Source organism: Pollicipes pollicipes, unplaced genomic scaffold (assembly GCF_011947565.3).
Source record: "Pollicipes pollicipes isolate AB1234 unplaced genomic scaffold, Ppol_2.1 Scaffold_4002;HRSCAF=4701_pilon_pilon_pilon, whole genome shotgun sequence".
NCBI classification, from domain to species: domain Eukaryota; kingdom Metazoa; phylum Arthropoda; class Thecostraca; order Pollicipedomorpha; family Pollicipedidae; genus Pollicipes; species Pollicipes pollicipes.
This window is the reverse complement of record NW_023596420.1, coordinates 10341316-10363806: the sequence shown is the minus strand read 5'-3', so window position 1 is coordinate 10363806 and position 22491 is coordinate 10341316. Positions and strand designations below refer to the sequence as shown.

General features: G+C 53.1%; 1 protein-coding gene across 1 annotated transcript in view; it reads left to right on the top strand.

Annotated features, from left to right (window-relative positions):
• The window catches only part of chm (lysine acetyltransferase chameau), a 79696-nt gene that overhangs the window by 37612 nt on the left and 19593 nt on the right, over positions 1–22491 (top strand). Inside the window, exons 7-8 of the mRNA XM_037216222.1 lie at positions 2152–2245; positions 16881–17027. Of these exons, the coding sequence (XP_037072117.1) occupies positions 2152–2245; positions 16881–17027 (241 nt within the window). The remainder of the gene's footprint in view (positions 1–2151; positions 2246–16880; positions 17028–22491) is intronic.

Sequence of the window (22491 nt, the reverse complement as noted above, 5' to 3'; positions counted from 1 at the left end):
CTCTCTCTCTCCTCTCTCTCTATCTCTCTCTCTCCTCTCTCTCTCTCTCTCTCTCTCTCTCTCTCTCTCTCTCTCTCTCTCTCTCTCTCATCTCTCTCTCTCTCCTCTCTCTCTCTCTCTCTCTCTCTCTCTCTCTCTCTCTCTCTCTCTCTCTCTCTCTCTCTCTCTCTCTCTCTCTCTCTCTCTCTCTCTCTCGCCGACACCACGTGCGCTGGCCACGCTGCCGCGCCGTCGTCGGCCCCGCCGCGCTACTCCAGCTGGGAGTCGGCGCAAGGGAGCAGCTCGCGGCCGGCCGGAGGCCAGTGACCCGGGGCTCGTCGATCGGCCCCGCAGCCCGCGGTTCAAAGGCGCGCGGCCGCCCGCGGGCGATGAACCCTGCCGGTCGCGGCCGCGGCGCGTGGCCTCTCGCCCCTAGCAACTGGCGCGTGCGGCCGCAGCCGAAGGGCAGACGGGGCGCCGGCGGCGGGCGCGCGTGCTGTGTTTGAAGTCGGCCGCCGCCCCGGCCGACTGGCCTTGCAAGCTCGACCATCCTGGCGGCGGGCGCAGCGGAGCTGGTTTACCTGAAGCGCGGGAGATGACGGCCCCGATACGGTGTTTGCGCCTCCGCGCGGTGTTTTTCGGACGGGTTTCCTGCTGATCTGGGTTGGCATCGCCCGGCGGCCTGTCGAGGACCCTTCCGCAGGCTGTGGCGTCTCGCCCACGGCCACCCCCTTCGGCTTGTTGCCGAGCGCGCGGCCGACCCCCGGGACGCAGCACCCCTGTTTGTGCGACGCCGCGGCCGGCTGGTCACGTGGCCGCGTTCACCGGCGTGGCGGAGGCAGCGCCGTCCTCAGCGGCTTGTTTTGACGGCGGACGGCGCCGGCCAGCCTGCCGAGGAATAAGACAGGGGTACTGCTAGCTGGACAGCGCGGCGGGCCGGCGCCGGCGCGCGTGTGGACCGGCGTATGCGACCGAGGGGCACCAGCACCGGCTGTTACCCTGGGCAAAACGTCCGCCTGGCTGACGTAAGAGGGAGGTGCAGGGATGTGCTGACGCCGAACGCACTTGGAGTCCAGGGACCTGGATTGTCCTACGCCCTGTAGGGGTGCAGAGGTTCGGGCTGGTTCACGCCCTGTAGAGGTGCAGAGGTTCGGGCTGGCTCACGCCCTGTAGAGGTGCAGAGGTTCGGGTGGCTCACGCCCTTAGAGGTGCAGAGAGGTTTCGGTGGCTCAGCTGTGAGGGCGAGGTTCGGGCTGACTCGCGCCCTGTGGAGGTGCAGAGGCTCGGGCTGGCTCATGCCATGTAGAGGCACAGAGGCTCGGGCTGGCTCACGCCCTGTGGAGGTGCAGGGTTCCAGGCTGGCTCACGCACGCTGGATGTCTTGGGAAGGAACGGTGACTTGTGAAGTTTATTATGATGTTACCCTATTTGGATCCTCACTCATTTTTGGAAACCCAGATCGGTCGCCTTCTGATGACGCCGCGACCCATACCGGGTTCAGCAGCGTCATAGCCGTCTTGGGGCCTCCCTCGCGACAGTGTTTATTGATGGAATGATCGACACTGTGGTTGCCTAGCAGGTTACCCCCCCCCCCCCCTCCTGCCCCCGTGACCCTGGCACCTCACGACCGCTGCTCAGCCAAGCCCGCTGTCGCAGTGGCGGCCCCACGAAGCTTGGTTCTTGCCGAGGCTGTAAAAATGTACGGAACTTCCGCAATGGTCTCGTGTCCTTGACCGTTTGAGCAGTCTTCATGTTCCGATGTCAATGGTCGCGCCGCGTTTATTGGGCGTTATGATGTAATGGCGTGCGCCGTCCCCCACAGTGTTATGAACGTCATATGCTGCCAGTATTTGGAGATGGGCGGTCTCACCCGCTCCTGTCTTGTTTTGTCGGCGCTCTCGCCTCTCACGACATGCCTAGTCCTGTCTCCGACATCGACACACAGTGTTACGCTGCCAGTGTTTGGAGATGGGCGTTCTCACCCGCTCCTGTCTATCGTTATGGGCGCAAAATGACTACTGCAGTCGACGAGCCCGAAAACACCAATGAACAAGAACCGTTCCTGTCTTGTTCTGTCGGCGCTCTCGCCTCTCACGACGTGCCTAGCTCTGTCTCCGACACGGACGCACGGCGACACCCTGGCTCCAATCGCGTCCGCTGCTCTGTCCACAGGAGAAGAACTCATTCCTCAACTACAACGTCTCATGCATCATGACCCTGCCACCCTACCAGCGTCAGGGCTATGGCAGACTGCTCATCGATTTCAGTAAGTCCAGGCGCTTGCTGGCACTGCGCGCGGCAGCGTAAATCGGAGAGCTTTGTGTCATGACCAATTTTTGCGACCTGTTTTGTTTTCATTTCCATGCTGTTCTGCAGGCATGGTGTTCCGCGCTCGCGTGTGGAATTGCCACCTCAGTCGACAAAACGTGGGACGGACTGTAGACGCATATTTTCCAGGGGTCATCCCGCCCTGCCCCGGCTGGCTTAGGGTCTGTCACGCAAGAGCTTACCGCGCATATATATATATATATATATATATATATATATATATATATAAAGAGACAGATAGATAGATAGATAGATAGATAGATAGATAGATAGATAGATAGATAGATAGATAGATAAATACACTCAGCTGCATTTTTCAAAGTGTGATCTCAATATTTGACCAGCAAACAAAAAACGCATCAAATGTATTGACACCTAGTGCATACCTAGTAATGTTCCTAACTTCAGTTGCAGGACCGTCGACTATAGCACAGCAGTAAAAGGAATAAACCATGAAAAAGCACAATATGAACCACGCTTTATATGTAACGTTTTATGCTAGTTTGAATTTAGCGGAGGACGAACATAAATGGATAGGGGTTGGAGCTCTCCCCAAGATGTACCAGGAAAATCCTCAGCTTGGTAAACGAAAGGCTGGATTTTCCGAAAACAGGATGAGAGAAAAATATCCAATGTGCGGTTTGTCCTAATGTTTCACAAGCTTTTCCACATGTGTAAAATGGATCCAGTTTCCTGGAGATGGAGGCGCTTTCAATAACGAGTGATGCAGCACGCTGAGCGAGGCCTTGCCATGTATTTGCTGGCCCAAGATAAACTTCAGGCCATTACTGCCAATCGTCACAGAGATAAACAAGGTGGCAGAGGTCAACAATGTCAGGCACTTGTATACATACAAGCGTACAAACATACCCGCGCGAGCGTCGTATCCTGCATGCCACGGAATTTCTGTGCGGAGCCGTAGCACCGACTACCTGAAAACCGTGTTGATGTGGAACATTAATTATTACAATAGGAGCCACATTTAATAGCTCATGATGCTTCGGTGACCCGGCTCATCCAGTCGCCTTTTCCCGGGATTATATGTTTACAGCCACTCATTTTAACGTTGCAAAAAAGTGTTATAACAAGTGGTATAATTATTTTAAAGTTTTGCTGTAATCTTGTCAAGACATGTAAATGCGGAACGTTCAATCAAGGGGCGGGGTATTTCTGCAAGATATGATGCCTATTTTTTTCTTCTCTCCATTCTATGTAGCGGGGGAAGCTTACAAGTTTTAAATCACAAAAAGCTGAAGAAAACAGATCGCAAACGGGTTCAGATATCGGCCACCAGGCGTCGCAGGGACTCGCCGGCAAAGGCGGCGCCCACCCTTCCTGCCATGGTGAGAGACAGACGACGCCATATAGCCCCAGCAGCTGAGTGTGACGTAAAGCCCCGTGACTGAACGACGGCGCATGGGCCGAACATATGAGAGTAATTAATAATGGCGGAGGAGGAAATAGACAATTTCACGGGCAGAAGTGCTGGGCAATGCGTCCAGACTTGCGCGTAATCGTGCGCAAACCATCCAAGCGTTGTGAGGCGTTTTGGCGATTTACGTCGGATCTGAGCTAGCAGAGTGAGTGACGAAGGTGAAAACTGCAACCAATTGCACAGTGAAAGCGAACGTGCTGGCTACAACGCACTGACGGAGCTCAAACTGTGCGACTGAATGCGGGGGGGGGGGCAGCAATCGACTGACTAGCCACTAAGGTCACCTCTGAAGCTGATCTGCAACAGAAGGCTCGAATCCGGGAGGGACTTGGGCACGAATACTACACATTCGTAGGATCCTGTTCATCATGGCTGATGTTCCCCTAAACCGTTTTGTGTGTTAAGCCGTACTTTGGTATCAGTAGCCAAAGCTCTTTAAGTGATTCAAATGCATCGATTCTGTCGATTGAAATCGTTGGGTCAGGCCAACACGTAGCTAATCAGCTTTCCAGAAGTGTTGCCATGATTAAGTGCGGACGCTAGACATCAGAGCACGCCTGCCCGCGTAATTAATGAAGAGATTATACTTCGCTGCGTCCATAACTCTTTTCACATGATTTCCCAAATGCGACGGGCTCCACCCGGCTATGTTTTGCATTCTGGATAGGGTGATAACGAACACGTCACCTCACCTCACCTCACTCCCGGGACCTCATTCTGGATAGGGTGATAACGAACACGTCACCTCACCTCACCTCACTCCCGGGACCTCATTCTGGACAGGGTGATAACGAACACGTCACCTCACCTCACCTCACTCCCAGGACCTCATTCTGGACAGGGTGATAACGAACACGTCACCTCACCTCACGTTACCTCACCTCACCTCACATTACGCCACCTCACCTCACCTCACCTCACCTCACCTCACCTCGCGTTACCTCACCTCACGTCAGCTCACCTCACCTCACCTCCCTCCCAGGACCTCACTCATCTCGCTCGTCACCCGTCGCAAAGGCGTCGAAGTGATAATTATTGCTATTAAAATGGGGTATGATCGTAATGCCAGTTCGGTCAAGACCAAAGCGGCAAAACGGTTGGCGCATGTGCATGGGCTGAATGAGCAGCTCGGTCAAGACGAAAGCGGCAAAACGGTCAGCGCATGTGCATGGGCTGAATGAAGCTCTGGCTTTATCGTGTTTTCTGTTTAAAGATAGTTCTGCCATGCAATAGCATGCATGCACTGCTGATTTAAAATTAGTCGATGTATAGTCGCTGTCGTATCACTTCGAAGCTCGGCACAGCCACACGACAGGCGCACGACACGGCGCCAGGTGTGATGCGATCAAAACAAGACCATCGCTTATTCAAATGTGTTCGGACTCATGTGACGTCTCTCGGTTCAAGCTTCGCTCCATGGTCCCAAAGTCCCAAAGTTCTTTGATATGTCGCACCATTCAGCAGTCATTTACATAATACAATGCGATTTAGGAGGAACCGAAATCGGTCATTTCGGATGAGCGCCCGTCTAGTTCAATGGTTGCGACTGTCCGACCTTGATCCAGTGATGTCCGGGTGTCGCCAGATAGGGGAGGGATGGCAGGCGCTGACTGGGAACGTCGGAACCGAAGAAAGCCAGACACGAATGAAATGGAAATAGGCACCTTACTTAACGTCGTTGAAAATAAGAGAAACTGACCATGAAGATAAGTCTTGAGAGAGAAGTCTTGAACGTGCAATTTTTTTCGACGCTGCATAGTAACATGGAGGTGTACATACACCAACCCTTTGCAGAGCGGCTATTGTGTATGCTCTAGACGAATAATGATTGGTGGAAATCTCGGTCTTGAGCTTAGCAGGGAAATCAAAATATTTACTGGCTGTTTTGATTATCATTCATATGGAGCATTGACGTATTGAAAAAGGGTTTGAAATATGGTTGGACCATGGCTCTTTATGAAGAAGAGCGGCCTTGTTTCACTCCGCTACATGAATAGTTTTTGTACACTGTTGTGTTATATCAAGTACCTGCAACCCAGAGGCCATGCATGCTTTGATAACCCGCGCATCTACCTGAAATTCTTACCCGAGATATTTACATAAGATTGGCCGTTTTCTTTATGTTCCCTTACTGATCTGTCACATCTGTAATCGGCTATTTGTTCCTTAGGATTATTGCCAGGAAAACCAAAACCTAAGGGTTAATAGCTTTAAACTATATATGACCATTTGCGTTGGTACTTGTAAGGGTTCGTTATTTAAATGGAAACCGATCAATTCCTTATCTACATATATGCTAGAAAATTAACCGACAAGGGCCCGTCAGGCCTGGGTCCTTAATTCGTCGGAAAGTTCGAGGGTTAATTGCCCAGATTTTGAAAGGTCATCGCCACGTATATATACGTCCTTAGATCGTATCTATGCGTTGTTACGAATTTTGGTGTATCAAACCATGCCGTGCTACGCGCTTCTCACTTAGCTTATTTGAACATGGCATAACATGCCGGCATTGGTACTTCAATACTAAATCACATCGTGCAGCCAACACAGCACAAAATGAGCTATGATATGGAAGGTGAGTCTTCAGTCATGCTTTGGTTCAGTGAGGCCCAGTGTCTTGAAATTTTGTCATGTATTAGGCATGACAAAATTCATGACGGATATGTGTAGTGACATTTGTGAACTGATCTTTAAAAAAGAAATAAGACCAATTCATTGCAAGGCTCTTCCTCTTCAGACGTGGAGCGTTTTTCTTCTTCTAACGATTCGATTCCTGACCCACGTATATACCTCCGTCATCGAGGCTGAACATGCACACTGATCGTCAGAATGCCTCCCGGATGTGACGCTTGTTAATTGGAATGCTGGCGATGACCATTAAGGGAATTAGGTGCGCCAAAAGCGAGAGTCCGCATGACGAACTGGTCTGCACGTTGCCAGTAACGAAATGTTTACCATTGAGGAGGGGCCACGTGTTTCCCGATTTTTGTTCCCGAAACGAGTAGAAGATCCTGATTTTAGTACGAAGTTTTGTAAAGGACAACAAATCACGAACGCCGGAAATACCAACATGTCCTCGCTTTGTTTTCCGCCGCAGCACTGTGGAGTAAAACGCCAGTACTAACGCGGGCACTAAAGAAGAAAACATTAGGTAGTGGCTACCTCCCACTAGGCTATCATGTTGTATAAATTCTGCTGAAATATTACGATAAACGATGGTAAATACTAAATATATGTGTCTGTAGATTGATTCGTCGGCGGGCCCATTCTTTTTAAGCAAGGATTTACGGCCTGTTTGTTTTGTACTAATTATAACGTCCCATGTTCATGTGATGGGTGGCAATGGTTCGTTTCTGTTTTTTTCTATATCGTCATATAGAGTAAAAGGAAAAGCAGTTACAGAAAAACACCTGAAGTTTTGGTGATTGCCTTATGTAGTAGTTGACAAATTGATTCCATTAATCAGGAAAATGTGCAAACGAGATCGAGATTTAGTCTTTCAAGCTAAGATAAAAACACCTCTAAGAAAGGCGACGTTACTTCTGCCTCTCTTCCACTGAATCGTGTTCTGCGTCTGCGCTGCAGGCAGTCTGATACCTGGCTGTCCCTGTTTATCTGCACTGCAGACAGTCTGATACCTGGCTGTCCTTGTTTATCTGCACTGCAGGCAGTCTGATACCTGGCTGTCCCTGTTTATCTGCACTGCAGGCGGTCTGATGCCTGACTGTCCCTGTATACCGTCGCAGTTAATCTAAATTGGGGAAGGCGTGATGAGGACGGAATGGACAGTTCAGTGGTCCATGCTCAGGTGCCAGAGGCGTCTGTCGTGTGCTCAACATCAGGCGACGCATCGTAAAAGGACATTTCCTGCGTAACGGCGACCAAGCTTCCTTGCAGCACCCGCTTTGACCCAGGGACTGATGTTGCGACGGAATGCGTGAGTGCACGTGTTGCTGGGTCAGTGGGGCCGGTGTCCCGGGGTAGGCACTGCTCGTGGGTCAAACCGTGGCGGAGAATGCCTTATCGGCTGATGCAGCACGTCACGGTCACCTACGGTATTGAGAAATCCGTTCCGCGGCGCTCAGCTGGGTTGACGCACGGCCTGTGAGCGGAGGGCTCGGCCGGTGGTGATCGGCTCGTGGCCACAGCACGGCCGGTCGCCGCTGGCAAAGCCGGAAATCCAGCACGACGGTAGGCTGGCTGCCGCGGGACGCCATTTTGTGCTCCGCTCCTCCCCTGAGCATATCATTCGGGGGCTTGCTGGGGTGGAATTCATGGGGTGCGCTGCTGTGGCGTGAGCCGGGGCGGACACATTGGCCGGACAAGGAGCAAGAGGCTCCGACAGTCATCCGGTGCTCGAGGCCCGTCTGTCATTTGAGCTCAGGTACAAACAAAGTCGTTGACGAGAAGGCTGCAGAAAGAAAGGCCTTTTCAAGGTTGAAGCAGTGGATGGCAGGGTTCTGAGCAGATGGGGAGCGGCTTGTACTGGGCATCTTTGGAATTGTAGCCAGCCGTCCAAGTGACATGGTCGGTCCAAAAGACGCAAGCGATCGTGTTTATTTCACTGTATAAATTTCTTTACGTGTTATAACATTATCAATGCCGTGGTTCCTTAATGAAAAATCAGTACCCAAATGCACCGCCACAGTAAAGGGGTGAATTTGTGATGGCATGATATGCGCCATTCAAGACCTTTTCGATTGCTGATCGCCGCTGAGCCACTCTCCCCAGACATATGAAGGTTGTCTCCGCTTGCCTATAATGTGACGTGACGTAACGTAATGCCGTGCAGAAAAAGGATGACTAGAGACCAAGTAAATAACGTATTACCTTTGTGGCGTAGAGCCTGGAACGTCAAGGCAGGCTGAACTCTCATGAACCCGTTCCAACTCCCCTCCCCCGAACTGACGCATCGGTATCGCCGCTGGTGGAACGGCTAGAGCATGGAGAACGAGGCCGCCGGTTGACCGCCGCGGGACCCGGGCTGTCGCCCTGGCCGCTGTCTGCGGTCGGTCTGCCGCCATGGTGGCGGGGGCGGCCGGTGTGGCTCGCCCGACCCCGCCCGTCGGAACGCGTCGCGCCGCCCCTGTGCGCGCTCCGGCCGCCCCCTCCGTCGGCCGGCGCCGCCATGCGGCCGGGTGGCGTCGGTCAGCCGGGCGGCGTGGCCGGCGCGGCGGCGCGCCGCCTGGCGGCCGGCCGCCGCCGCCGCCGGCCACCGGGTTATGTGCAGCTACTGAATCCGCGCGGTTAGCTACACCCTCAACGGCGTTCGGACGGCCCATTCCGCCCGTTGGGAGGAGTCGTCGGCAGAGGCGGGTCGGGGCGCTGGCCGCCGCCACGGGCTGCGGGCGGGTGCTCGGACAGGGAGGGGCCTAGCGGGGCGGGCAGTCGGTGTGACGTCACGTCCGACGCCGCACCACTGGAGGCGAGGAGAGCGTGCGGCGCCGGCCGGCCAGCTGCTGCTGACGTCACGCCAGCGACCGCGCTGCCAGCTGTCCCGGCCGGCGCTGGCCCGCCGGCCGCGCTGCCTCGCCTCGTTGGCTCTCAGCCGGGGTCTGTCTGCTCTGGCGACACTGCTGTGCTAGTTTCCATGCACTGCGAGAATGTAGTGAATTTGGCCTGGCCGTTGTGGCCGAAACGCTTAAGCAATTGTTCTAGCACGAGCTTAGCTGTGGTAGCTGTGGTGGGGATGCAGTGCGTGCTGCAAACTGGCTCAAGCACAGGTTTCGCTTGAGGTCGAAAGGCAGTACCGTTATATATGACCAAGGCCCTTGTTGCAGTGCGAATTGTTACGTCATGCAGATCCATTTTCTAACAGTTGCTGAAAGGCATTGAGCCTATGCAGTGCTATTAAATATGTATTGATAAATTAAAATTGAATGCAAATATTTTTGTCATCTTTATATCCAGAATAGCCTTGCGGTAATAAGAAGCAGCCCTCCTTCCCCATCCGATTCAGAGCAGCGGACATATCGCCACGTGGATTCTATGAGCGTCACCTCCACGTGAGTCTCTTGAGCGTCATAGCCACGTGGGCCCTGTGAGCGCTACCTCTACGTAGGCCCTTTGAGCGTCAGCTTCACATGGGCCCTATGAGCGTCACCGCCACGTGGGCCCTTTGAGCATCACCGCCACGTGGGCCCTTTGAGCGTCACCGCCACGTGGGCCCTTTGAGCGTCACCGCCACGTGTGCCCTGTGAGCGTCACCGCCACATGGGCCCTGTGAGCGTCACCGCCGCGTGGGCCCCGTGAGCGTCACCGCCACGTGTGCCCTATGAGCGTCACCGCCACATGGGCCCTGTGAGCGTCACCGCCACGTGGGCCCTGTGAGCGTCACCGCCACATGGGCCCTTTGAGCGTCACCGCCACGTGGGCTCTATGAGCGTCACCGCCACGTGGGCCCTGTGAGCGTCACCGCCACGTGGGCCCTGTGAGCGTCACCGCCACATGGGTCCTATGAACGTCACCGCCGCATGGGCCCCGTGAGCGTCACCGCCACGTGTGCCTTATGAGCGTCACCGCCACGCGGGCCCTGTGAGCGTCACCGCCACATGGGTCTCATGAACGTCACCGCCGCATGGGCCCCGTAAGCGTCACCGCCACGTGTGCCCTATGAGCGTCACCGCCACGTGGGCCCTGTGAGCGTCACCGCCACGTGGGCCCTGTGAGCGTCATCGCCACGTGGGCCCTCTGAGCGTCACCGCGCCGAGTCGTGACGCCAGAGCAGGAACGCTGCGCCGCAGTGTCGGTACAGCCAGAGCGCACCGACTTGCCGTTGCGCTCTGGCTGAAGTGAAAACATTGCAGCAATACTGCAGGGTGCATAGTGAAAAACGAGAAATGAATGGAATCAATTTGAATTTACGGCTCGATTGTCTGTAACAACAAATTGTTTGGTGTACCTATGTATTGCACTATGGTGCAGTGTTGCTGAAAAGGTGAATGTGGTATCAGAGTTAAACTGTGGGTCTGTTTGCATGGGTCTGGAGAATTCAGCCACAGGTACCAGAGTTAAACTGTGGGTCTGTTTGAGTGGGTCTGGAGAATTCAGCCAGGCTTAATTCAAATAAACAGATACAAAGAAACCGTAGCTAACCGGCTAAAGAACCTATAGTGCGCCAGAACTCAAGGTTTTGAGATTATGAAGATATTAGTGGTGTACATATTTGAGTTGGATCATTATTACGCGATGCAGCGAAGGAATTTGAAATTAGGATGAAAAGTGGGGCAAATGGTTCGGTAGGCCCAACATCCTGCTGTGGAAGCTCTTGGTCTTAGTCTCTTGCGCTAAAAGTAACTGACCTTCAATATGTCAGGAAGTGATTATTCAAATAAGATATATATTATGAAAATCATCAACGTTCCCAGTATTTCTCGTGGACGGGGGTGTCTCGGGCGTGTTGTCGTGACTTCATTATGGGTTCTGCCCCGAATGTTCGATGTTTTCATCTTAAGTATGGTTTGATGGTAACTTGATGCCTTCTTTCGACCTGTGCCGCGTGGTATATAGAAGGACAACGAGGATAGCCAACCCTACCTAAACAAAAATTTAGCATTGGCTGTACTGCGTAGTATAGAAAAAATATAAAAATCGCTTTCCCTCCCCTCCCCGCCTCCCGCTGTCCTCAAATGATCCGCGGGCAATGCTCGGGAGTCCTCAGAACCTTTCCATGTAAAAGTCGAGCACCGCTGTTGAGGCGGTCTCCGGTGATGTTTTTGACTGCGGTGTGTTTTGTTCAGTACAGACTTGTAGCGTGATGGATGAGCTCATTTTGGTCAGGCGAGAGGCGCCTTAGTCTCTTGTCTTTCCTCTATTGATGTCGAGGGGCTTGGGTTGCTGCCCCGCTGGATCGCTCTTGCTTTCCCACCAGGGGAGCTTGCGGTGCTGCTTTGCTGGATGGCAGCAGGTGCATTAGTGAGCAGCACAGGGATCTCTCGGCCGCGCACCTCAGCACGCCCCGGCCGCGTGGCTCTCCTGTGTCTGCAAACTTGCGATGACGGCGTCTTCCTATGAGCACCACCTGGACCTTTGTGAGCCGCCGATTGCGGCAGCAGACCTCGGATACGATAAGACCGATATGCGTGTAGAGCCGGCGTCCAAATGGTGGACATGACGTGGCAGACCGGCGCGGTGCCCGCTCGACCTGCTGGCCGTGGAGCGTACCTGCAGTCGCTCCTGCGGGGGGTTTCCGCGCCGGCTTCGCATGCTCTGCGCGGTTCGAGGGGTCGCGCTGGCATGCCGTGCTGGTGCGCTCCCTTCTGCGCAAGGCTGGTTTGTCGCGCAACTAGTGCCGCGCGTCCCTGCGCCCCGCAGGATGAGTCAGTTGTCAGCACTAGAAACTGGCGTCTGAATGGCGCCCGTTGTTTGTCCATGCGGAAGGAGCTGCGCTGACGCGGCCGGCCAGCACCGGAGGGTTAGCTGTTGTAAACTCGTCATTTGAGGTCCTGTATGTGGGGTCTCACCCCCTCCCCCCGCCCGCCCTCCCTTGCTGGATTAAAAAGTGGTCGTTGACCAGTGGCCTGTTGTGGCATTCTGTACGCAAGGTGGTCTGAAACTCGCCTTGCTCTGGGGAGATGCCTCCGGCAATATTATCGATGGCAGTTGGCTCACGAATGCCACGCCCATTACAGCCTTGTGCACTTGAAGCCTGCGAACTGAGAGCTGCACACAGACAACTGGGTTTTGGATCGGACATTCTGGTCGAAATAAAACGGCTCCCCGGCTCGAAAGCTTCGCGCCAGTCGCCCGGTCTTCCTGTGCTGGCCTGCCTCCAGCCCGCCACGGCGAGACCGGGTCTCGGCGATCTCCCCCTTCTCCATGTGTCGTGAGTGCCGATGATGCTGGAGAGTGACGCCGTCACGCGCCGCCCGGCGCGGGCTGGTGGTAACGGGACCGGTCGTGTTCGACTGCCAGCTGCAGACCTACCTCTGGGGTGTGACGTCTGCCGTCTGCTGCCGAGGCCGCTGGCGGTCCCCTCCAGCACCCCCGCCAGCACCGCCACGTCACTGGCGGGCGACCATGAGCCGGCGCGCTGCAGGGTGGGGGCGCGTAAGCGAGCGGCCCCGGCCCCCAGGGTGTCCCGGGCCACCAGCTGTGCCGGGTCGCCAGCCGTAGAGGGTCAGCAGCCGTGCTGGGTCACCAGGCAGGGGTGTGGTGGGATCCGGTGCGGCGGCGCACGGCCACGGTCGGGGCGCTCGCTGAAGCGCAGCCCCGGTGCCGGATGCGGCAGGCTCCATTGCGGTGGGTGGTGAGAGTGGCTACTGGCCGCCTTGGTGGGGACGTGGGAGAACAGACGTGCCGGGGGGAGGCGCGATCGTGGGACTGCCCATCGTCCCGAGAAGCCGGTCTGTAGGGCCGCTGCGATGTCGCGAACCGTCCCGCGTCATGTCGTGTCGGGACCAATGAATTAGTACTTGGCCTTAGAGCGCACCACAGGTTCACATTTCTGTAGGCGGCAGTGGAATGTGGCTCAGGTGAGTTCAGATTATGATCCAGTGTGACGTTTGGAGCCGGCCGGAGGGTTTGTAGAACGGTGGGTGGAAACGTATATGAATGGACTGGAATCGCAGACTTTTTTCGTTGCTACGTTGCAAGTTAGAGAATTTCACCCGTTTTCATATAGCTATATATATATATATATATATATATATATATATATATATATATATATATATACGTATATGTTTTGTATTTCGAGCCCGTCGCTCTTTGCGTTTCGCTTCAGCTGTAAAGTTGTAGCCTCAGCGAGGGACGGACGAGAAGTTGGCGCATCGAAATGCCACCAAGTTTTTCTTTTCCACCCTCTAGCTCATTTGGTGGGGCGCCGTGTACGGTGTCCAGCATGTGGCAAGCATTGTGGGCTGGCGTTTCAGAAACAGCGCTTACTTGGCCCGTTGTTCCGCTCAGGTAGCATCTGGCCAATATAACGAAGCTGAAACGGAGCCGGCCGTGTCTTGGAATTACGTGGCACGTCAAAATATGTGCGCAAAACCCATCCATCTAAATGACATCACTCTAGTGAGTACATAGGCACATGGTAGCAACAATCTGTATTTAGTTGGAACGTCGGTCCCGAAGCCATGCTGAGTAGATAGGCACATGGTAGCAACAATCTATATTTAGTTGGGACTTCGGTCCCGAAGCCATGATTTCAAAACATCCTGTTAAGTTGGTCGAAGTTGTACGAAACGTCACAAATGCACGAATGAATGCAACCCACGCTGAAGGCCGCGTCGTTTCAAGCAAACCGAAAGTATATTCCCCTGGCTCTCTCGCTACGCAGAACCTGGGTACCCGAAGGGACTGCGTGATATTTTCCACACAGTGCCAAGAGTGCTTAAGGTCAGCCAAGGTCAGCAAGGTCGCCCGATGCAGGCTGGCTTTGCGTGACCAGTCACCACTCCACACCTCTGCGTGACCGACAGGACAAACAGCTGGCTATCTCGTGGACTCTGACCTTGCGATGGTAGGCTCCAGTCCGCGGTCCGATCTCCTCGTAAGACGCTCGTCATGCCGAATTGACAGAGGCCGGGTAATGTGTGAGTCATGGATGCCATTGATGCCGGCGGCCATTGGAATTATTATTTTATCCAGCAGTGACCCAGCTTACGATTTGGATTTTCTGGCACCGCGAGCACCTGGTCATATGGCGTCCGTGTGGTTGACTTAAACAAGACGCGTGTAGCATCTGGTGAGCGCCTTTGTTCGGGCTGAAAGGAAATGTTTAAACGGTGCAGCACGCAGTGTCGCCCGGGTCATGTTATTGATATGCTTATCTAGTGATATTGTGCTGTATTTGCCTTGTGGCTAAGCTTGAGAGAAGACAGGATAATCAGACCAGAAGATGAAATTATCGTTCTGCTTAGAGTACACGATTACCACAAAGCTGAATGATATTTTTGCCTAGAATTTTGTCGTTAGATTAAAAATTAATTATTTGAATATTAATGTCAGGAACGATTACCATTTTTTGTCCTTAATCTAATGCTTTGAGACGATGTTTATTTTTTCCTCTAATAACCTGCCAGAGAGTTGTCAAGTTTTGCCCTTAGTCAGTTACCAAGGCTGAGAAGAAGCTAAATTATTTATACGCTGCGCTTCGTACGTTTTAATTTGGACATGCGACATTTGTCTCGAAAACGCCTTAATCACTCCGAGGTTCTTCAGCCAACTTCAAAGTCAAATGCACAGAAAGTTACGGCATACACGCCTGATCCTTGTAATGTCTTCGATTTTACTAGGCGTCTTCTGTTGACGCTGCAATAATTCCGTAAGGTTTTGACCTTAAAATACGAGCCCAGCAGAAGATGAGTACCGCAAAGTGGAGCCTCCATCGTGGCGTCGCTTTGGTCCGTAGTGATATGACGGAAGACAAAGCGCAAACGTGGGGGTATACATGGATGTCGGGATTTGTGGGGTTCAAAAAAGTTTTTTATTGAAAAACTTTTCTTTGGAATTTTTTTTGAAAAACCATTCGTTGTTAAACATGCATAAATAGCACCTTTTTGGCGTCAGTCCGTGTGATGCTGGAGCGGACCTGCACAGTGTTCACAGCGGGAGCCAGTATTCACAGCGGGAGCCAGTATTCGCAGTCGGGCCAAGTAACGTCCAGTGGAGTAAAACCACACTCCTGTGCAGTGTACCGGAGCAAAGCTACACCACGTGACCTCACAGGCCAAGCTGTACGTACTGAAGCGCTGTAAGGGCAGTACAATGCCGCCGCTGTACCGTGTACCGAATTCGCAATGGAATGGCTGGCTGGCATCGAGCGCACCTGCAGCCACGACCGTCGTGACGGAATGAATCAGCGTAACAGGATGTGCTGTGACGCAAGGGCCGACCTCGGCGGTCAGTGCCAGTCGGGCGCGCCATTTCAAGGATGCCGTTGCAAATGTCGGTGGACGGCGGGAATGTCAGCCAGGCGGCGCGCGGATGGGCCGCGGCCCGCCACGAGACCTTTCAGGGCGGCGGCCGAGTGGCGCCGGCGACAGCGGGACACGCAGAATTGGCTTGTGGGCGGTCGTAACGCCGTTATGTCGGATGGTGACCGGTTGGACGCTCGGCGTCTCGGCCGGGGAGACCGCTCCCGCGTGATGGTCTGAAGTGCGCCATGGGCTGAGTGCCGCTTACGCTGTGCCCGACGGAGTCTTTGGTACCAGCGTCCGGAGCGGCGGGGTTCAGACCTCCCTTCGCTCAGTGTCTAGCGTTGAGCAGCATTGTAAGAGCGCGCGGGCACGTCATTGGATTGGTAGCCCGCGAGTCGTTGCGAGCATGAATGACAGTCATAGCACGCTCTCTCTGGCGTCAGATCGGAGCAACATACTGATTATGGAGGGAGATGTGGTGTTATGAGCAAACAGCAGCGGACGTTTATCGAAATGAAACTTTGACTTTGTAAAAATATGATTTAGGGATGATATTTTACATAAATCTACCAGTTGATTACTACACGTCGCAACATAATTTCACGTTGCATAAACTGTTTGTGCGTGACGTTCGTTGAAGCCTTTCGGAACACTACACACATTAAGCACGCTGTTGATCAGTTCATCGCTCAAGACGCCACTGGCTGCTGTATCCCGGCTGGAGCTTGGGAACGTCGGCGTGATGCGATGTACCTTTAGATGGCCCGATGCGACTGGGAAAGACCACCGCTGTTGCACACGGACTAGGTTGTGAATGTAAATGCAGGGCTGTTATCTTTTTGCACACGGTACGCGTTTGACGTGACTCGCTCAGCACGACCTGGCGGCCCTTTAACGTCTTGGTCGTCACCATACGTAAGCATCAGCTCAAAGAAAAGTGAACAACATGGCAGCACGCTTTCCATATCATTGGAGAATGCCTGCAGTCGTCATGAAAGCGCAGGCGTTCGCAGGGTTGGCCGGTTGGTGATGGTTGGGCGGGGCCGACGCGGTAGCACGTGTGTATTGCGCGTACCTTTTCGCGCTGAGCGTCCCCATGTAGGCGACGACTTTCACGTCACCCGCTCATTAATTGCACATTTTAATTGGCGCTAATGCTTCCAAACGACTGTGAGCGCGACGTTCAAGGCCTATTACGACCGGTGCATCGCCTCGCAGCCGATAAACAAACTGCTGCCGTGGTGACGAGGCGTGACGGAGCCCGCTGTCCGCAGGCTACCTGCTGACCAAGACGGAGGGCAAGATCGGCTCGCCGGAGAAGCCGCTCTCCGACCTCGGCCTCATCTCGTACCGCAGCTACTGGAAGGACGCCCTGCTGCGCTACTTCGCCGACTTCCGCGGCAAGGTGGTCAGCATCAAGGGTGAGTGGCGCCCGGTCAGGGCCTCGGTTGGTGTGGGTCACAGCGCTGGTCCGGTGAGGGTCACGATGCTGGGTCGGCGCGGGTCGCGATGCCGGGTCGGCACAGACCGCGGTGCCGAGTCGGCGGTGGTCGGAGAGCGACCGCTGCGCCGGGGCGACACCAGGCGAACGCCTCGGGTCGGCTGTGTCTCCGGCTGTGTTTCATGGTCGCGTCGTTGCGAACCAGTGCATTAGTCCATTGGATTTTGCATCTCAGCCGAATGCATTAAGGTGCACTTACGCTATTCGCGGTTTAATGGGGTCGGCCGATCGGGCAAGCCCTGTCCTTTTTATGCATGCTCGATCAACGGCGGCTGGTTTGGGTTTAGATCCGTGCGGATTATGAGGAAAGGCGAGGCATGGAAAGTGCGGTATGACAAATATATAACGTTCGCGTCTGAATTGAACATGAAGTATGTTCTGTCGTTATCTTCTATCTAGTAAGCTCTTAAAGACGTGTGTACTTGGCAGCCGTTCACGTTTTTGTTTTGCCTTCTTCCGAATGGTTTGCGTAAGTGGCTTTAGGTTCAGGGTGCCCGCTAAGCGTAGCTTGTTGCGTGTGCCCGGAGCCCAGCCAAGATGTGCTGTCCATTCCGGCGGATAGCTTTGCGTCCGTCTGCTCGTCGGACGGCGCCGCGGGAGGCTTAACGTGACGCGCAATGTTGCGGCGCGGCCGCCCGGGCCTAGTTGTTTATCAAAATGTGGATCCACTGAGACCTGCATGGAGACAACTATTATCAGCGGGTGTCGGGCTGCATCAGACGTAGCAGCACCGGACGAAGTTTACATGTCGCTCACATCTGATGAGTCAGGTAACCAGTGGAGAGGCCCTGTTGCCTGAATGTAGTCCACTACTGGGCATTTTAAGCCCCCGAAGAGACCATCAGACAGGCTCGCGTGCTCCACTCTCGCCCTTCGCCACTCATCTTCATGGAGCCCTCAGCGATGCATACTTGCATGCGTTCTATGCCAAGGTATGTGGCGATGGGATGTATTTTCCTCTCATCAAACGCTGCATGCAAACCTTGAGCGGCTGTCGTCGCCGGTGGTCCCTCGCCAGATAGCCGTCGGACAGCCGGCCGGCGCACTCGCCCACCGTTGTGACCTCCGAAGGCAACAGCGGGCGCCGGTATCGCCCCGTCCCGCCGCCGCGACCGATAGACGCGGACTTTCCGCGCTCCGTCGGCTCCAGGGTCGCCCACTTCCGGCAGGGCCCGGCCGGCTCCGGGAAGCCCGACGCGGCCCGCCCGCGGCGCCGGCGGCTGCGGTGACGCCCGCGGGCGCGGCGCGGCAGCCGCGGAGCCCCCGCGGCGCGTTCGGCGCGGCGCCGTGGGCGTCGCCCCGCGGGCGGAGGCCCGGCGACCCGGATGTCACGCGGTCGGCATGCAGCGGGCTCAGCAGACGCCCTGGCTGCCGACGGGTCGGCGGTGCGTCCGTTTACAGAACGCGTGCCGTTTTTGTGGTGGCCAGCCGTGAAGAGTATGCCGGGCCACGTGTACATCCCTCGGAGGGTGTCATTTCTCTTAGCGATGAGCGGGAGCATTGCGCAAATGCGATGAGCGGGAGCATGGCGCAAATATCCTCTTACTGTCCGTAAATATCAAAGGATTACCTTACGGTCACGTTACAGCAACGTGTCAATCTCTGGTTATGTGCCGTTGGAGGCGGTTTGTGTTAGGCTACGCTAGTCACTCCAGGAAGCGTCACTATGGGCCTGGCCACATTGGCGGTGCCCTGTCGGAACAGCATTTCAGAGCGGAGCATTGGACAAAGCCCGATGGATTAAAAAATATCGCGTTTTCAGGTGGATCGGAAATAAGTTTATCACTCAGTTTTGTTACCAGCGGGCATCATATTTCCATCGCTTGTCTTGTCTAATATTTTGTCTCATGAAGACGTCCAATAATGTATGCCGCCGTGTTTGGTGGCCGGTAACAGTGTGCGTGATATGCCCTAACGAGCTGGTCTAAACCGCTTAGCAGAAAATACAACGAAAAATGCTTACAACAGGCGCTGACGGTAACTTGGTTATGTTAGACCTCGTTTGAAGCGTTTCTTGGGCCGCTGAAGCCGCTGCATCAGCAGCACACGAAGCGGGGTGACCATTTTCAGTGTGGAACGATGCCTGCCTATGTGTGTCGGGAAACCTCTATTTTCCTAATCCGTGAAAAAATTAGTTTGTGTCCCTCGATACACCTATACTTAACAAATGTTTGGTTTGATGACAGCAAAAATATATCATTAATGTGTTTTGTAAGCGAACCAGTTTTGTTGCGAAAATCGAAGATTTACGAAAGAAATGAAAAAAGAGGAAAGATAATTAAAATTGATGAAAAAAGAAACTTGATGAAAAAAATGATGAAAGGTTATTTGAAATCATGAACATGTGACAGACAAGCACCTCACCGCTTACCTCGTTTGTCTTTTCGCATAGTGCGGTTTTCAGTTACTTGCGATGATGTACTGTGACATCGATTACAATCTTGTATTATGTGTCGCAGCTCTGTTAGGATCTGTTACTAGCCAGTTTCTCAAAGCGAAAGCATAATCTTGCGCCAAATGTTAATGTGCGCTTCCGATTTTACAAACTACACGTCAAGCCGGCTTCTCAAAGCCGTCGTCACGTGACATTTGTCGTAGTTTGTACATGTGACAGTGGCGTAGATATGTGCGCCCCGTTGCCAAGACAACGACCGCCAAACTTCAGATACCTCTACCAGCCATAAACATGCGTCTTATGTTTTGAGTATGTGTTACCCGAACTGCCATCGATTAAGACAAAATAAAACATACGTTTCCACTTGTTTGGCTCAACATCGAACCAACCACATTAGTTTACGATTTTAGAGATGTTATCTCCAGCTACAATTATGACGCTTTGGTTGAAAAACAACGCTTATCAGGACATGAAAACAAAGGGACAAGTACCGATAGTGCAGTGGTTAACGCGTCTGGATACGGGGTATGATTACCCGCGATACCCGCGTTTCCGGCAGGGTGGGAGGCAGTTGACGCCATAAAGCCTAAGTAGCTGAACGCGTCCTAAATCCCCAACGACGACCATCAACAAAGGAAGAGTACGGTTGTCGGTGTTCAAGAACACCAGAGAGAGTGGGGACAGCACCCCGTCCGCAAGGAATTTGTGTGATGTCATTGGCCGTCGACTCGCCCGTGGTGGTGTGCACCCACCTCTCAGCAACACCATTTAGTTGCGTCGACCGCTGTGCGTTTTTTTTTTTTTTTTGCCATCGACGCGCTGTGTTTGTAAGTCTACGTGCTACGTAATAAACAGAGCAGCACGTGTCGTAGGTGTATGTGACATTGGGCAGTTTCGTGCAGAACTAGGGGCTTAGTTTGGTGGCAATGTTGTCCATAATTGAAAAATTCTGCGAAGAAAGCAATTTTCCATTCCTCAGTTCTCCAGTGCTCAATTCCATCCTAAAATGTTCCACCCATGGAGGTTTTATTCTGTATAGCGATTGTTGACGAGACCATGTGAATAGTAAGTACATAATGTCTGCGCTTATTAGGCATATGTTGGGCATTGAAAGTGAGCCTGTCAGATTTAACCTTCAGAGATTAAGGGAACATGTGACGTAAACCTGAGCTGTCATTGAACACTGAAAAAGGGCCATTCATGGATCCAATCACAAGCAGCCTGCTGTATCTGTTATTGGGAACATGTTCCTTCTGCATGACTGACCACCGGAAAAAGGTTTCTCTTATATGACACTATGCAGGCTAGCTGCTGCCCTTTGACGCAGTGATGCACAATATGTATGTAGTTATGTTATCCAAACGAAGTCAATTTTATAGTAAAGTTGTTGTGTCATGCTAAGGTATCTCATTAACATTTATTGAACAGCACATTGTTTTTACCCAGGGTAGGCACTGCAGGCAATGATGCTGCCTGTATCTCACTTTGAAGGTGTCTGGAATGCAATTGACATGAACATGGAATGTATTGTATTCATGACAAGTATTGTGATAGCCACACAAATCTCTTTCAACTGGGATGTATTTTGATGTGCTTGCAAAGGAAGCTTCTTAACCAGGCAGTTTTGCCTGATCTTTTGATCTTAGCATGCTCACCTAAGGCTTCTTGTCTGAAAGAATGGAACACTCACTACCACCTGCCCACACGTAAGTGCTATGCTCTTTTATTCCTTTTGTAGCTGTTGCATGTCGTTTAGGCTTGCCACTTCAGCAGTTTGTCTTTTAATGAGCAGCAATCCTGAGGTCGGTATTATAATCTACGACACAAATGCTTGCATTGATTGCATTGCCAAATTCATCAAGGACTTATCAAGATCAAGCTCTGTCGTACATTAGTTCTGGGCTTTGAGATACCCATGTAAGATTGTTTGCGTATACTTGTGTCGTAGATCGTGCATTTTATTTACATTTTTCAGTGTCGTAGATTGTAGTTGTAAGTTGTATATTTTTGCTTTGATAAACTGGATTATGCGATTATACGCCAAAAATCTTCGAAGTTCTGTTTTGAGAAACTGGCTACTTGTGTTATTTGTCGCAGCTCTGTTAGCACCTCTTACAGCCTTGTTTATGGCATGTCTAGACGAAACGACTGGAAGCGACCTTGCATAAGAAATCACCTTTTTGTTTGGTCTCAGAATGTTTCAAGTGGTCATCTGTCTGTTGTAGAACCTGTCCTCACGTGGTGATGATTTGAAAAGTACTTAATTAGTTTGTGTGAAGGGAATGGGTCCTGTCAAATCATTTCTTATCTTCATTTTGATATGCACGAACAGAACAGCATTTTGATTCGAAAAAACAGCTTGCCGTCTCGTAACAGACTTCGGACTTTTGCCACTTATGTGCCTTACCTGCGGCTGCAATGTCATGGCCAAAGCAGACAGTGCACTAACACTTGGGCCCATGCAACGAAAGCGAACAATCTGTTAGGGTCATGCTGTGGAAAAATGTGCATGCGATGGTTGCAACATCAGGCAAAAACCTGGTCAAAGGAAGTTCACCTTATGAATCGGGGACGCACACCGCAAGTTGTTATGCTTTTAACTGAAAAGAAAACTGCAGTGGGTGCGATCCATTGAAAACCGACATTTACTTTTACGATAGGCAGAAGTTGGCACCTTGCTCCGAATCGGCTCATATTAGGTATACGCCAGATTTCGTTCCCAAACGTATCATATTCGGAAGTGTGTGGGTGGTCCACTATGCGGTGATATTTTGGGTCGTCTACGCCATGCAGACGGCCCACTGTGCGCCGCGCGGCGGGCGGCCTATTTCGGGCGAGGGCGGGCGGCGACGCCACCGCCCGCCCGCGCCGCCCATCGCCGACAGCGCCGCCAAATTTAGCAGCCGACGCGTCGGCGGCGACGACGCGCCATGAACGCCGCCCCCACCGGCCAGACGGGGTCGATGCCCGGGCCGGCCGCGCCCTGTCT